This window comes from Peromyscus maniculatus, chromosome 21 (genome assembly GCF_049852395.1).
Source record: "Peromyscus maniculatus bairdii isolate BWxNUB_F1_BW_parent chromosome 21, HU_Pman_BW_mat_3.1, whole genome shotgun sequence".
NCBI classification, from domain to species: domain Eukaryota; kingdom Metazoa; phylum Chordata; class Mammalia; order Rodentia; family Cricetidae; genus Peromyscus; species Peromyscus maniculatus.
In genome coordinates this window covers 45,532,584-45,546,538 of record NC_134872.1, presented here as the reverse complement: position 1 = coordinate 45,546,538, position 13,955 = coordinate 45,532,584, and the positions used below count along the sequence as shown (strand labels likewise).

The 13,955-nt window shown below is 53.6% G+C and overlaps 2 protein-coding genes across 12 annotated transcripts in view; one reads left to right on the top strand and one right to left on the bottom strand.

The window, feature by feature from the left end:
* Positions 1 to 7,623, top strand: part of Mocs1 (molybdenum cofactor synthesis 1) — a 28,114-nt gene extending 20,491 nt beyond the window's left edge. The window contains exons 6-11 of one of the 2 annotated variants that reach the window (XM_042266009.2): positions 74 to 185; positions 400 to 512; positions 903 to 1,013; positions 3,710 to 3,830; positions 4,408 to 4,470; positions 6,260 to 7,623. In XM_042266009.2, the coding sequence (XP_042121943.1) occupies positions 74 to 185; positions 400 to 512; positions 903 to 1,013; positions 3,710 to 3,830; positions 4,408 to 4,463 (513 nt within the window). In that variant the 3' untranslated portion in view covers positions 4,464 to 4,470; positions 6,260 to 7,623. The remainder of the gene's footprint in view (positions 1 to 73; positions 186 to 399; positions 513 to 902; positions 1,014 to 3,709; positions 3,831 to 4,407; positions 4,471 to 6,259) is intronic. The other variant, XM_006994404.4, reaches the window with a different exon arrangement.
* Positions 7,624 to 8,218: 595 nt separating this feature from the next.
* Positions 8,219 to 13,955, bottom strand: part of Daam2 (dishevelled associated activator of morphogenesis 2) — a 111,634-nt gene continuing 105,897 nt past the window's right edge. For all 10 annotated transcript variants that reach the window (XM_006994400.3, XM_042266008.2, XM_042266007.2 and 7 more), the window contains 3 exons: positions 12,407 to 12,538; positions 11,257 to 11,427; positions 8,219 to 10,958 (listed from right to left, as the gene is read on the bottom strand). In XM_006994400.3, coding sequence (XP_006994462.1) covers positions 10,737 to 10,958; positions 11,257 to 11,427; positions 12,407 to 12,538 — 525 coding nt within the window. In that variant the 3' untranslated portion in view covers positions 8,219 to 10,736. The remainder of the gene's footprint in view (positions 10,959 to 11,256; positions 11,428 to 12,406; positions 12,539 to 13,955) is intronic.

Sequence of the window (13,955 nt, the reverse complement as noted above, 5' to 3'; positions counted from 1 at the left end):
TGCGACACCCCAAAGGTTGTCCTCACGAAAGCATGCTGGAGACAGCTCTCATGGCCCAGTTGTCCTTGGTCAGGTGAACTGTGTGGTGATGCGAGGCCTGAATGAAGATGAGCTTCTGGACTTTGTGGCCCTGACAGAGCGTCTTCCCCTGGATGTGCGCTTCATTGAGTACATGCCATTTGACGGTGAGCGGCAAGGGTTTGGCGAAGGGTGGGGGGGTGAGGGGGATGAGGGAGGGTGCGTGGGCCTCGGGCTGCACCAGGTACTGCCGATACCTGGGGTGGTGGGAGGATGGTGTGGGGTGCTCTGGGGTCACGTGTGGATGTGATCTGATCCTTGGGCAGGGTCCCCTTCATCTCTGGTTCAAAAGCTCCCCCTGCCACCTGCAACCAAATACAGGCAACAAGTGGAACTTCAGGAAGATGGTTAGCTACAAGGAGATGCTGGACACCATCCGACAGCAGTGGCCAGAGCTGGAGAAGCTGCCGGAGGAGGACTCCAGCACCGCCAAGGTTAGGGAGCAGGAGGGCGGTGCTGGGGGTGGCCCTGCCTCCCTCCAGTGGCTGGGTGCTGCGTAAATTCAGAGTGCGCCTGGGAACGGTGTGCCGCAGGCTGTGATGCTTAAAAGAGCAGCCTAAACCTAGATGGTAAAACTAGGTCAGAGGTCGTACTCTGCAGGCAAGAGGGGCAGCGTGGTCCTCTCCTCCATGGCCCTCTGTAGCCTGTCGTCCACACACCTGTATCCATAGCAACTCTTCTCCAGAGCAAGCCAGGCAAAGGCCGGGGCTCATGGGTCACCCACCACACTGTCAGAGCTGCAGAATGGGGTCTTGACATCAGCAAGGGGATCCTGGGAGCAAGGGATAGCCCACCCTGTCCCTTCAGCTGCCCTTCTCTCCCAGGCCTTTAAGATCCCAGGCTTCCAAGGTCAGATCAGCTTCATCACGTCCATGTCAGAGCATTTCTGTGGGACCTGCAACCGGCTGCGCATCACAGCTGATGGGAACCTCAAGGTGAGCATCCTGCCCCTCCCACTCACGACTTCTGTCCTGTTCGCTCACATCCACCTGAGCTCCTGATCAGAGGGGGAGATCAGTGCTCAGTGGAGGGGAACTTGGGGTGACCAGTGTGAATCTGTGTTTTTCTTGGCAGTCACCCATTTCTTCAAACTTCATTGGGTCCTCAGAGCAGCTTCTGGTTTATCAGGAATCCTCTCCAGCCCTCAGCGCTGCCAGGGGGAGGCCGAAAGCACTGTTATCCCTGGGTCAACTGGTCAGCCTTCCACGCAGCCAGGACTCACTTCTGAAACCAGCACCCATTCCTTGGCTGGTTGTCACGCTCCGTGCTTGAGCTTGAGGCTGTGAAAGGCTCATTCCCTTCAGGCCATAAGAACTCATTGGCACACTCAAAAGGGTGGTGGGCAGACGCGCAGTGGCCCTTTGTCCCGGGCACACAGTGCTGGCCGCGAGCATGGTGGGCCTTGAAGAATGGCTGCGATCTGGACTCATACTCCTGAAATCAGGTCTGGAGAGTCCACACTGTGAGAGCTGTGACTCAGAACATGTGACTCAGACTGTAGGGAGCAAGGTGAAGTTTCTGAGCAAGAGGGAGGCGTGATCCCCATCTTTGTTGGATTTGAACTTAAACTCATTAAGTGGATATTGAGCAATGATTAAGATATATAAATATGTGAGGGTAAAGGTATGAGATCATGCTGTGGAGACAGCTCAGTGAATGTGTGGGGTGACGGTGTGGTTGTGCTGTGGAGATGGCTAACATATTTGCTATACAATCATGGAGACCCAAGTTTGGATCTCCAGCTCCCATGTAAAGAGCCAAGCATGGCCACACTCTTTTAATCCCAGTGCCAAGGAAACGAAGAAAAGAACCTCTGGAGCTCACTGGCCAGCTGGTCTAGCCAAGGTGCTGAAATCTAGGTCAATGAGAGACCATGTCTCAAAAACTAAGGTGGAGGTTGGTTGAGGAAGATACCTGATGTTGACCTTTGTCCTCCAATCATGTGTACACACATGCACACAGACACAGAGAGACAGAGAGGTATGTACACACACATATGCATACACATATGTGCACACACACATACACATACACACACACACATACTCACCTATATACCGGGAACATAGACAGATATATATATATATATATATATATATATATATATATATATATATATATATATATATATATATATATATATATACACACACACACACACAAAAGAAAAAAATATGGGACAAAAGAATCAAGGAGCTTGGTGGTGTGTGTAGAGGAGGAGGGGGAATGTGGGGTGGCTGCTGGGCCTGGAATTTTAGGATTGGGGTTGGAGCTGCCTGTTTGGGGTCAGCCATTTGAATACAGAAAGAAGTATACACTGGGTTGTTGAAAATGGGGCCTTTTTCTGGTGCCAGAAATTCCTGGCAATGGAGGTGGCATCTGTCCATCAAGGTTTTATGGGAAATGTAGAGAAGGTGTCTAAAGAGAGTGGGAAGGCAACTTAGAGTGAGAGGTAGGGATCAAGGATCTAACTAGGGACACTGAGGCATTCTGAGGAGCAACAGCCAACAGCTGGCTCATGGAGGTGGGAGGTGGAGGAAGTGATGTCACTGAGGGCCAGGGAGACCGCAGCCTTGAGGGGAGAGGGTTGGAGCTTCAGCTGTGGGGGCAGCAGCTGCTGCCAGAGAGGAGGGAAGAGAGAAGAGAAGCCAGGGCTTCCCCCTCCTCTCTCCTGACCTCCAGGCAGAAGCCAGCCCAGAAGCCCACAGGAGAAGTCTGTGGAGGAATTAACTCGAGTCAGTGAAGGGTGGAGAGGGTTCTGGGCCCAGTGCTGTGGGAGGGGGAATGCCTTTCACAGTGAAGAAGCTGGGCCTTCTGTCTCCATCTCCAGAGCCCGGCCCTTGCTGGCTCTTCAGATGTTCTTTGTGTCTGCACACACAGCTGACACACAGGGTCTGTGGCAGTGTGGTGTGTTGGTTTGTGCACTGCCTTATCCATCCCCATCTTAGGACCTGCCTCTCACATAGCTAGGGGACATTGAGCTAAGACTGAGTGGTCACAGACGTCATCTCCAGCCAGGTGTGGTACTCACACCTGTCACCTCAGCACCGTAAAATGGAGGAGGGTTCCTGTCAGTTCCCGGCCATCCTGAGCGACACTCCCTGAGCCAAGAACCGAGTTTCTGTCTCACAAACAGACAAAAGCCCCAAAGCTGACCTCTCCAACCACATTCAGCTGCTCAGCTACCGAGCAGGGACGGAGGACTAGAACGGGTGGTGGGTGGTAGTGTCCACACGGGAAGGAACCAGGAAAGGCTGATGGGAAGCGAGGTGTGTGTACCACCTCCAGGGCACTCGGCCCCCATTCATTGGGGTCCACTCTCATGGTGATAGAGGTGTCTCCATCAGATATCTCAGAAAGTAACAGCGGCTCTGGATTCATATGTTCTCTCTTCATATCTGTTTAATTCTCAGTATACGCTGTCCTCTCTGAAAGGAGTATGGCTAAGCCCCACACAGAAGTCTGATTTTGCCTTTGCTTGTCTAGCCTTTCTGGGCCCTCCATCCAGTCCCTTCGGCCCCTCATGGCCCTGGGTCCTGCCTCAAGTGTGAGCCTGCAGTGGGAGACATGAGCATTGATGCTCAGCTCAGTGGGGCTGGTGACTTACAAGTTGTTCTCTCGTCTGCAACAGGTCTGCCTCTTCGGGAACTCCGAGGTGTCCCTGCGGGACCACCTGCGGGCCGGGGCCTCTGAGGAGGAGCTTCTGAGGATCATTGGGGCAGCAGTGGGTAGGAAGAAGCGGCAACATGCAGGTAAGGGCTGGGCGGGAGTGGGCGGGACTGAGTGGGAGTGGGCGGGACTTAGCAGGAGTGTGGGGGCTGCGTGGGCGTGGCCGAGTGGGAGTGGGCGTGGCTGAGTGGGAGTGGGCGGGCTGAGTGGGAGTGGGCGGTGTTGCGTGGGTTAGTGCCAGGAAGTGTGAAGGAGAGGGTGGAGGATAAAGCAAGCCTGGGCTAAGGTGCCCAGTTCAGTGTCCTGGCCACTGGCCATTCCTATTGGAACTTGGACATGGGGCATGGTGGTTGTTCTTTGAGGAAACTGATGTAGCATAGGCTACACAGGGGGACCCCAACATTCTCCAGCACTTTTATTAGGCTAAGAGATAGCACTGGCCCCCTGGATTCCCACGCGTTCCTTGTCTTTGGGAGAGAGGGAGGCAGGACCAGGTCCCTGGAGTGTTCTCGGGGTGACCTTGCAGTGATGTGTGTGATTCTTCGTCAGAAGGCCTGTGTCTGTGCACAGGCCTTTGGCTCCATCCATCCGTGTTTCAGTGAAATCTCCCTTCTCTCTCCTCCCCTGCTTTCCTCTCTGCTCATCCTTCCCTCACACCAGGCATGTTCAATATTGCCCAGATGAAGAACCGGCCCATGATCCTCATCGGTGGGTGACCTATCAGTACGTAACTACTCACCCTTGTCACTTGGGGGGTCCTGTGGGGTGGGTGGGGGTCCCCTCTATGAGACAAGCCTTGCTCTGCCCCTATTTTGAAATGTCTTCTTTCATCTTTTCTTAAACCTTCCATATCTGCTGTCTCTTCCCTGCCCACAGCAACCCTTCTGTCTCCAGACTATAGAGTGGCCTTCTCCCTCTCTCAAAATCAGGGCAGAGGCTTCTACAGACCTGATACTCACGGAGTTAGCTCTCTTTGGAGAGTAGAGCTCCTGGTTAACATAGAGAGCTTCTCCTCGACTGTGGCATCCCCCAGCAGGACGTAGATGTCCCTTTTCTGCCACGTGGAGCCACCTGTACATATGTGTGGCCCATCAGTTGTCTTGGTCAGGCATCAGGTGAGGCAGCTCTCTGAACACCAGGATTTGACCTTTCCCTGTCCCTTAACGCCAGGGACTGTGCACAGGAGAATCTCAAGTGGATGGTGCTTCTTCAAGTGAAAATACCACTTCATCAAGCTCCAGGTAGTCTGGGAGGGCCTGCTGCTCTGTTCAGTGTCCAGGTGGCAGCAGATAAAGCCTGGATCCCCTAGGACGCACCCCGATCCAGGCCTTTGGAATTAGCACATTGGAACTGAAAAAGCACTAAGAAACTTGAAGGAAAGTTCCTTCCTCCAGAGTTTGGAGCAGAATGGACACAGAGGTCCAGAGCAAAGCAGATTCCATGGGCCCGAGATAGCCCAGTGACCACCTCTGCACACCGGCCACCCAGAGCAGGAGAGCAGATGACAGGCATTCCACTGGGGAAGGGACCTTAGTCACCTCTCCCCCACCTACCCCCACAGCACTGGGGGTCTTGGCCTAGGCGTATACATCTTCATAGCAAGGAATGGGATGTCCTGATGGCCTTCCCTCCAACAGACGAGGGTGGGACTCAGGGTGTGACGGAAAGGGAGAAGCTAGGGACGGACACCTTTGCTTCATGCGGACTCTCTTATGTGAAGTGTCTGGAGAGACTAGACTGGCCTGGTTTTCACAAAACAAGAGTTGCCTCGGTGAGGGCCTCTGACCTCCAGGAGCCTGTGAACCACTCAGGGACCCTACCCCTGAGGCCCCTGAGTTGGTAGGACCATGGTGAAAGTACCCACTCCTTGTGAGTTCTCAGTGGCTGCTGGTGTCAGGTGCTGACGCTGGTCTTTGTTCTGTGAGGAGCAGCAGCCCTAAGGTTTTCTGGAATCTGTCAATTGATGTCCTTGTGGGGACTTGACGTTGTTTAAGTAGATGAACTGTTGGCTAGTGTCTTGGCCCTCAGAATGACATTGCTGTTCATTCCCCACTGGAAGTCTCAAGGTAAAAGACCTGTGATTGGTGGTTCAGGGTGAGATCCAGCTAGTTTTAGGAAAATGAATGGACATCAAAAGGCTGTTTGATCCAGGCATCATTCTTCAGGCCTAAGGTATGTCATAGGAAAACTTTGGGGACCAAGTTCAGAAGCACAGGGGACCCGGAAGTGACCTTGCACCACCACTGCCTGAGGAGAACAAACGGAAACTGGGCCCCTCTGTTTGTTTCCCTCTCTGTCTGCTTAGCAGCTCTGGCTCTCCAGACCAGGCTGGCCTCGAACTCACAGAGTTCCACTTGCCTCTGTGGGGATTAAGGCTTGCCCTGGCTCCGCTTTCGTTCTTCCTTCTCCTTGATGTGAATGAGAACTCCTGGTGGGACAGCGAGGGTCAGGAGACAGGTGGAGACAGGGCTCGTTTGGAGACTCAGTCTCTTCTTTGCTTTCTGCCTTTCAGGGTTGCCTTGGATGCTTCGAGATTCCCCACCAGCTAGTTGGAGCACTCTCTCCCTGGATCCCCTCCATGTTCGGAATCTGAGTGTCAGAGAGACTCTCTCTGACCAGATGGCAACTTTGTGGAAAAGACTCCGTGTCCCCACGGCCCTTCCTCTGTCTCAACAGTGCCTGGGGTCCGGCTCCCCTCAGAGACACTACAGCTGCTACCCAGACTCTGACACTCACTCAAAGTGCCTTAGCGTAGGGTCCCAGGATCCTGCTGTCCCCTCAGGACCAGGGCTGACTTCAACTCAGCTCACTCATGTGGACTCAGAAGGACGGGCAGCTATGGTAGATGTGGGCGGGAAGCCAGACACAGAGCGGGTGGCTGTGGCCTCTGCCGTGGTCCTTCTTGGACCCGTGGCCTTCAGGCTTGTCCAGCAGAACCAGCTGAAGAAGGGCGATGCCCTGGCAGTGGCCCAGCTGGCTGGAGTCCAGGCAGCCAAGCTAACTAGTCAGCTGATCCCCCTGTGCCACCACGTGGCCCTGAGCCATGTGCAGGTACAGCTGGAGCTGGACAGCACGCGCCACGCCGTGCTGATCCAGGCATCCTGCCGGGCCCGAGGCCCCACCGGGGTAGAGATGGAGGCACTGACCTCGGCTGCCATGGCTGCCCTTACCCTGTATGACATGTGCAAGGCAGTCAGTAGGGACATCGTGGTGGCAGAGGTAAAGCTCATCAGTAAGACCGGAGGTCAGCGCGGGGACTTCCATCGGGCTTAAGAGTGCCTCACTCGCCCCAATCTTGTCTCCCAAGGGGATGCAATTTGGGTGGAGGAAAAGATGTCACATTCCTCTTAATCTAGTCACTATGACCTAGGATCACCCTGTCTCTTTACCACTGATATTTATTCTAACCCGTGAGGTGTCCTCAACATGAAGACACCTCTGGCCTTGACACCTTCCAGGACTCCAGCAGTGGAAGGTTTGATACGGGATACCCCCCACGCCATGTCATATTACTTGGCTTGTTTCAGATGGACAGCTTCAGGCAGCCCTTCTCATTTAGGGTTCTCTCTTCTCTTCCCTGGGGAGATAATAAGGGCTCATAAGGAGAGGAACCCACTTTGAGGAAGGAAAACCACAGCTCCCTAAAGAATGTATCACAGGATCCCCACTCCCTGGCCTCCGGCCCTGCTCCAGCAGGATGCACACTTTCGGACTACACCCCCAAGGACTCGTGCCAGCCTTTACGCACACCTGGTTCTGCTTACTGCGGTCTGCCCACACCTCTCTACTCTGGCACACATCAGGGAAAGAAGGGCTGACGGTGACCTTCACCCTCACAGCGCACAAATAAACCCACGGCGCCAGCTTTGGAGATGAGGCATGAGGACTCTTGTCTGTGAAAAGAGCACAAGCTGCTAAGTTTTACCCATCAGCCCCATCCCAAGACACTCCCTGCAGGGGGTGGGTGGGAAGAGGAACCCTAGGAAGGCAGGCCAAGGGGCTTATTCTCTGGACTCCCCCAGGGGGACCGTGAGAAATGCAGGTGTGGCCTGAGGCAATGTGACTGATGGGTGGCCTGGGCTCAGCTGCATGGCCAACTCTTGGAGAGTAGGCTTGTGAATTAAGTAGAGGCTCCTAGTTTATGTACCCCAAACAATGGCCTAGCATGCGGGGTTATCAAAGCTGGGTGGCGTCTTAGGTCTGTCTGCAGTGGTGGCCCTGGCCTGGCATTCCCTCCGCCTTGTACAGAGGTGTGGTAACAAATGTTTAACATGTTCCCGACTCAAGCGTCCACGGAACCTCAATTGGCTTGAAACATTCCAGAAAATGTGCATTGGCACTCATAGAACTGGTAGGAACTAGGTCCAGCCCACCACTGGCCCTGCCCGCCACTGGCCCTGCCCGCCACTGGCCATGCCCACTCCAGCACAACCCAAGTCCACATGGGAAGAAGATAAGTTTATAGGCAGGCTGGGGGTGGGGATGAATTTAATAGTTTTTAGTATTACAATATATTCTTATAAAAGGGTGCGGGTAAGAAGGACACTGTAGAGTTCTGTACATATGAACCTCATTGTCTTCTGCAGCAGCTGTTGAGGGTGGCCTTGGCATGAAGGTTGGCAGATGTCCAGGGAGATGGTCACAGCTCCCGAGTTGGCGTCAGTAGGGGTGGATGTGAAGACCCCATGCCTATCTCCACCTACCTGGAGAGTTTTGTCCTTCCGTCCCCGGACAAACTTCCATCTTGGGAAGGGAATGGCCTCTGCTGAGAAGGGTGTGTTGGCTGGACTATGAATCTTACATTGTGCACAAAGTTAACCGGAGCAGTGGACCCACAGGGGCAAGACAGGTGGAAGGCCCTGGGGCAGACTTCCTTTAACGTTGAGGACCAGCCTGTCCACCTTCACGGCACCAGTCACTCAATGGTCCATGCTCCAAGGCACTGTTGAAATCTGGTTACAAGGACATATAGCACCAGAGCCACTGGCCGGATTTGGAAAATAATAAATAGAGAAGGCAAAATTCTTTGGGGTGAGAAGGCTGGGCTCTGGAGAGATGCCAAATGGCTTTTCTGAGGATCCGATGTGTTCCTTCAAGAACTTCCGTCTTCCTTGTCTTTCCTAGTGCATGTCCAGTCTTGGTGGTGTTTGGGAAGGCCAGAACACAGCATGCCTGTCTCCTGCCCCTAGCATGTTAGGCTGACAGCCTGGGCAGTTTGGAAGATGGGAAGATGCCCAGCTCCGTCCTCTCCATTCTTGATAGCTTGCTGGGGGGTAAGGCAGGGCCACTCTTCTTAGCAGCCCTTTGCCCTCTTAGGCTGGCTTCTTCCCACCCTACTGGCCTGTCTCCTACTTGCTGAGATGCCTCTCAGACCAGGGTACACGCCCCAGCTCAACGCCGTGTTTCTCCTCCCCGCAGCTACTATGGCCCTACCCACTGGGAATCTCATGTAGAAAAACAGAAGGTGGGCAGTTATAGGAGTGAGCATCCCGCGGCCACTGGCAGTGACCCTGAGCCAGGCGGTTAGATGGGAAGAGCCGGGGGCTGGTGGATGGTAATCAGGCAAGATTGGTCTCAGGATGAGAGGGGACAGAGGTGCATTAGATAATAAGAACCTTCATGGAGTTGATCTTACCCTGATCCATTTAGAACATTTGCCTAGATATAGTAGTGCTACCACCCATACCATCAACAACAACTGAAGATGGGCGGAACAGAAGATGAGTGAGCAGGCAGAGGGCCAGGATGGTCCCATGCAAGTCAGGCTGGGGAACCAAACTGAGCACAGATGCAGGAGCAAGCCCTGACGTGAGCGTCCTACACAAGCCCTGAAGTGAGCGTCCTACACAAGCCCTGATGTGAGCGTCCTACACACGCTCCCCTTCCACCCTCACCTCAGCTTTTCCTGCCTGCTCTTCTCAGCCCCATCTCCCCATGTCTCCCTCAGAATGACAGTCAAACGTGGAGGGTGGGTCCAGCCCTCCGGAACAATTCCCAAAGCCAGCTGCAGCCAAGTATATGGAGCTCCGCTGTGACCTCAGATGGAGACTGAGAGGCCACTGTGGCATGGAAGGGGTCAGCTGAGTGGAATGGTAGCTTCCCCAGGAGTGACGTATTTGAGTGTTGTCCTCTGGTGAGGAACTGCTGGGAACTCAGGTCACTGTCTCTCCAGGACAGTGGTCAGGTTGCACTGGGGTTTGCTTTGGGGTCCCTATGCCTAAGCCTGGTGAGGTGATGAAGGGAGTCTTTCTTGGACACCCCTCCTTACCAGAGCCATACTGTAAGCTGGTGGTGGGCCAGAGTTTTGCAATCCAGAGAAGAATTTGGGGACAGGAGATTTAGTAGATGGGATGAAGGTGACTGCGGGGAGAGGAGAGGCCCCAGGACTTGCTCTAGGAAAAAGGCAGACAACTCGCTTGCTGGCTCTGGTCCCTTTCTACATGTGTTCTTCTGGAACATGCTAGAGCTTATCTCGATAGAACACATAAGGCCCCTCTTTTCCATCTCAGCTCCATGTTCCATTGAGCTGTCTTTTCAGAGAGCCACCTAGAGTCCCTGCTGCTGGTTTTTGGGTCCCACTGCACCACCACACACTGTACAAGAGGTCTGAAAAGGATGTGGTCTCCTGGATTTTGAACAGCGCTGTGCCCACATGAGGTGTGGAGAACAGTGTTCTCCAGCCTGGGATTTCCTGGCCAATGCCCAGGGCCTGCCAGGGATGTCCATGCTAGTCTTAGAGAATGATGGCCAGGAGAAGGAGGGGCAGAGAGAGACAGGATGCGAAGGAGCAATGTAAAGGGAGATGAGACACGGCCCTGTGTCGGTGTGGGAGACACCCGGTCTAGCCGCACACAGCCCCCGGGACCCAGCCCAGGGCTCCCAAAGCCAGCTTTCCAAACCACTGGAGTCACTGCTGCGTCTGTTCAAATCTTCTCCCCTGCTCCCCGTCTCCAGGCCTGCCGCCATGTGGCCGGTCCCCAGCCCCCAAGTCAGTGCTTTAGCCTGCTTATCGCCCTCTCACGGGCGACCTCTGGGGCCTGCGTCCCTGCTCGCTTGCGGTTGCGCTTGAACTTGCTCAAGTCCTTGTCAAAAACTTCTCCCGAGCGCAAGGCCGACACCAGGTCATCGAACTCGCCACTCTCTTCCAGGGTGCCACTGGCCAGGACCTTCCGCTGCCTCTGCCACCTTTCCTTCTCACGCTGCTCCTTCAACTGAGAGTGGAAAGGAGGCGACTGAAGGACACAAGCCTGTGTCCCTCAGCCCTCCTCATCCTGGATGCTCTCCCAGTCCAAGCCTACCCCACCCTGGACACGTTTCACCTGCCAGGGACCACTCTGCTTCTCAAGGTGCCCCCCTCCCCCACCTTACACGGCTTTCTCCCCAAAAGCTGGGAGACTTCTGGGGCTAACAGCGGCCCCTAACGTGCCTATTTGCTCTCACAAGTCCAAGCAGCGTCCCCTTCACACCCGCCTCTGCCGCATCCTGTGCCCAGCCAGGCCCAGCCCTCACCATGGATTCCATGCGTGCCCTCCGCTCCTCCTCCTCCTTCCTCCTCCTCATGGCCTCCAGGTCCTGCCTGGCCTCCAAGAAGGCCTGCAAGAAGGTATCAAAGATGCCGAAGAACTCATCTGGCTGCATCTTGCTCTCCTGCTCCCCGAAGTGTGTCAGTGCCTTGGCAAACTGTAAAGACATGGGTAGAAGCCTGCAGTCAGCTAACTCCCAGCTGAGCCCAGACCAGGCTAGGGGGTTGTAGGCATGGGACAGATGGCTCAAACCCCAGGGTTCACCCATGAACGTTTCAATCCAAAATTCACTAGTGATTCGTTCTGTCCCTACTTTGTTATTCCTCACAAAAACCACGAGGCTGGCTTCTGGGGAGATGGGTTGAGACTACCTGATAGTCTACCTTCGCACCACCTCTGGGTCTCTTCTATTGTAGGTGTGAGACCAGGAGACGGTGACTCGGGGAAGACTTATCTAAGATCATATACTGCATGGCTGGATTGGAAAGGCCCTCACAGGCCAGCTAATCACTGGCTGACTTAGTTGACTTATCTATGGTCAGGTACTGCATGGCTGGATTGGAAAGGCCCTCACAGGCCAGCTAATCACTGGGTGACTTAGTTGACGGGTGACCTACTTAGCCCCTCTGTGACTCAACTTCTTCACCTCTAAAATGGGGAGCAGCTGCATGGTATGGTTGTGACAGTTAAATGGGGTGACAGATCGAAGCCACTGGCTCCGTGGACATGAAGCAGGCAGCACTCTGACTTTGAGCATTGTGTTCTCTCTCCCAGCTCACATAATATCATCTAGGAAACATGTCCCAATGAGACCCTGTTTCAAAAACTAAGGTGGTCAGCTACTGAGGAAAGACCCTCTGGTCTCCACATGCATGTGTACAAAAGCACACACACAAACATACACATACATACACAAAAATAAAATTTAAAATGATGCTGATGGTGCCTGGATACCTACAAAGTGCAGCCTGATCTCTGCAGTATGAGGTTGTCATTGCCTTGGAGGAGAGAGGGGAGAGGAATTCTCTAGGCTCTGAGGTGCTGGGTTTTTCCCTGTCCATGATAGGACCAGGTGAAAACACCAGGCCTGGAAGAGATGTGCTGAGGACCAGTGGGGGGTGCTGGGCCACCTTTACCTTATCCCTGGCCTCATTGAGCTGGTCCTCCAACTCTGAGAAACTGAAGCTGGACACTGTGATGAAGTCACTCATGACAGGGACAAACTTGTCATTGGGGTCCCGTGGCTGGTGTCTTTGATATTCCAACTCCTGGGAAGGGAGGATAAAGCATGATTTAGACAGAAAGAGATCAGGGGCCATTATATGCTCCTCATTAACCGCAGGACATCACACATGCCTTTGGAAAAGATGACACCTGGGTTCACAATTCTACAGGTAATATCGTCTCTAAGAGCTGTTGGTCTGTACAGTTATTCACATCCTTCCCTAGCCCATCACCACCATTGTCCTTCCATTAACGGCTTTTGAATGAAGTATGACCAGGGCTAAGCAGCATTGTCTGGGAAATCTTGCTGCTAGGCTATGGTCCACACTCTAAGGAGCACTTTCCAGGACCATCAAAATGGAAGCCGTCACCCATGGTAACAACAGAAGGCTCTCTAATTCTTAACTTCAGACTGAATCAATTCTCCTCTTACCCTCCCTCTTCCTTCATGGGAATTCTGGGAAAAGTCTTTAGTTCCCAAATGTGAGGGACAAAGAGTTGAAGATGTCCCAGAGAGTGCATCAGCTATGAAGCTATGACAACGGCAATGGCGGTCACATGACCAGAGGCCCAGTGCTGGGATCCAGGGTCTGTGTCTCCTCATATTCCTGTATGAGATCCCAACCCCTAGGGCAAAGCAAGGAGGTGGGATCTCACAGGTGCACCCAAACGTCTGACACTATGACACGGTGTTGTCATCTACAGAGTGCACCCTTGAGAAGTACACAACTGAGTTATGAAAAGATAATCATAAAAAAATCCATAATGTCTTAAGTAAGTCTGTGGTTTTGTGTCAGGCCCCGTTCAAAGCTCTCCTGAGGCACATGTGGCCTACGGGTCATGGGTGGGACACGCCTGTCAAGTGAGGAGGTCATAGGGCAGAATCTTTGTATAGTGGCCCTGTACAAGAGCCCCAGGGAAGTGTGTCCTTTCTAGCAGGTGAGGACAGTGAGAAGTCCCACCCATGAGGACCAGGCTCTCACTAGACCTCAGACCTGCTGGCACTTTGATCTTGAATGACCCACCCTGCCAAATTACAAGAGGTAAATGCCTTTTGCTTATAAAAGCCACACCACTGATGGATTTGTTTAGCCACCTCAGCGACTAAGATACCAGAATTCTCATCAGTGAGTGAATGAGCCCTCAGAGCCCCCACTAGTCCATGCATGAAGGGAAAAGATGTAAGGCAGGATCTCAGGGGATGGCAGTCCCACGGCCACACTGCTGCATGCCTCCTGTAGCCAGCTCTGTCTCTGCATTCTCTATGATCAAATATGAGCATGTGACAGTCCTAGGGTGCAGTCTGTCATGTGGACACCCCCCTGCTCAGTGACATAGAGACATCCTCAGACAGACAGCCCTTCTGTAAGGGTTGAAATGTCTAAATCCCCAAGAAGGTGGATCACTTTCTCCCCAAAGCTCTGTCCACTGTGTGGCTGTCCTACCATTCCCCCCGAGTCA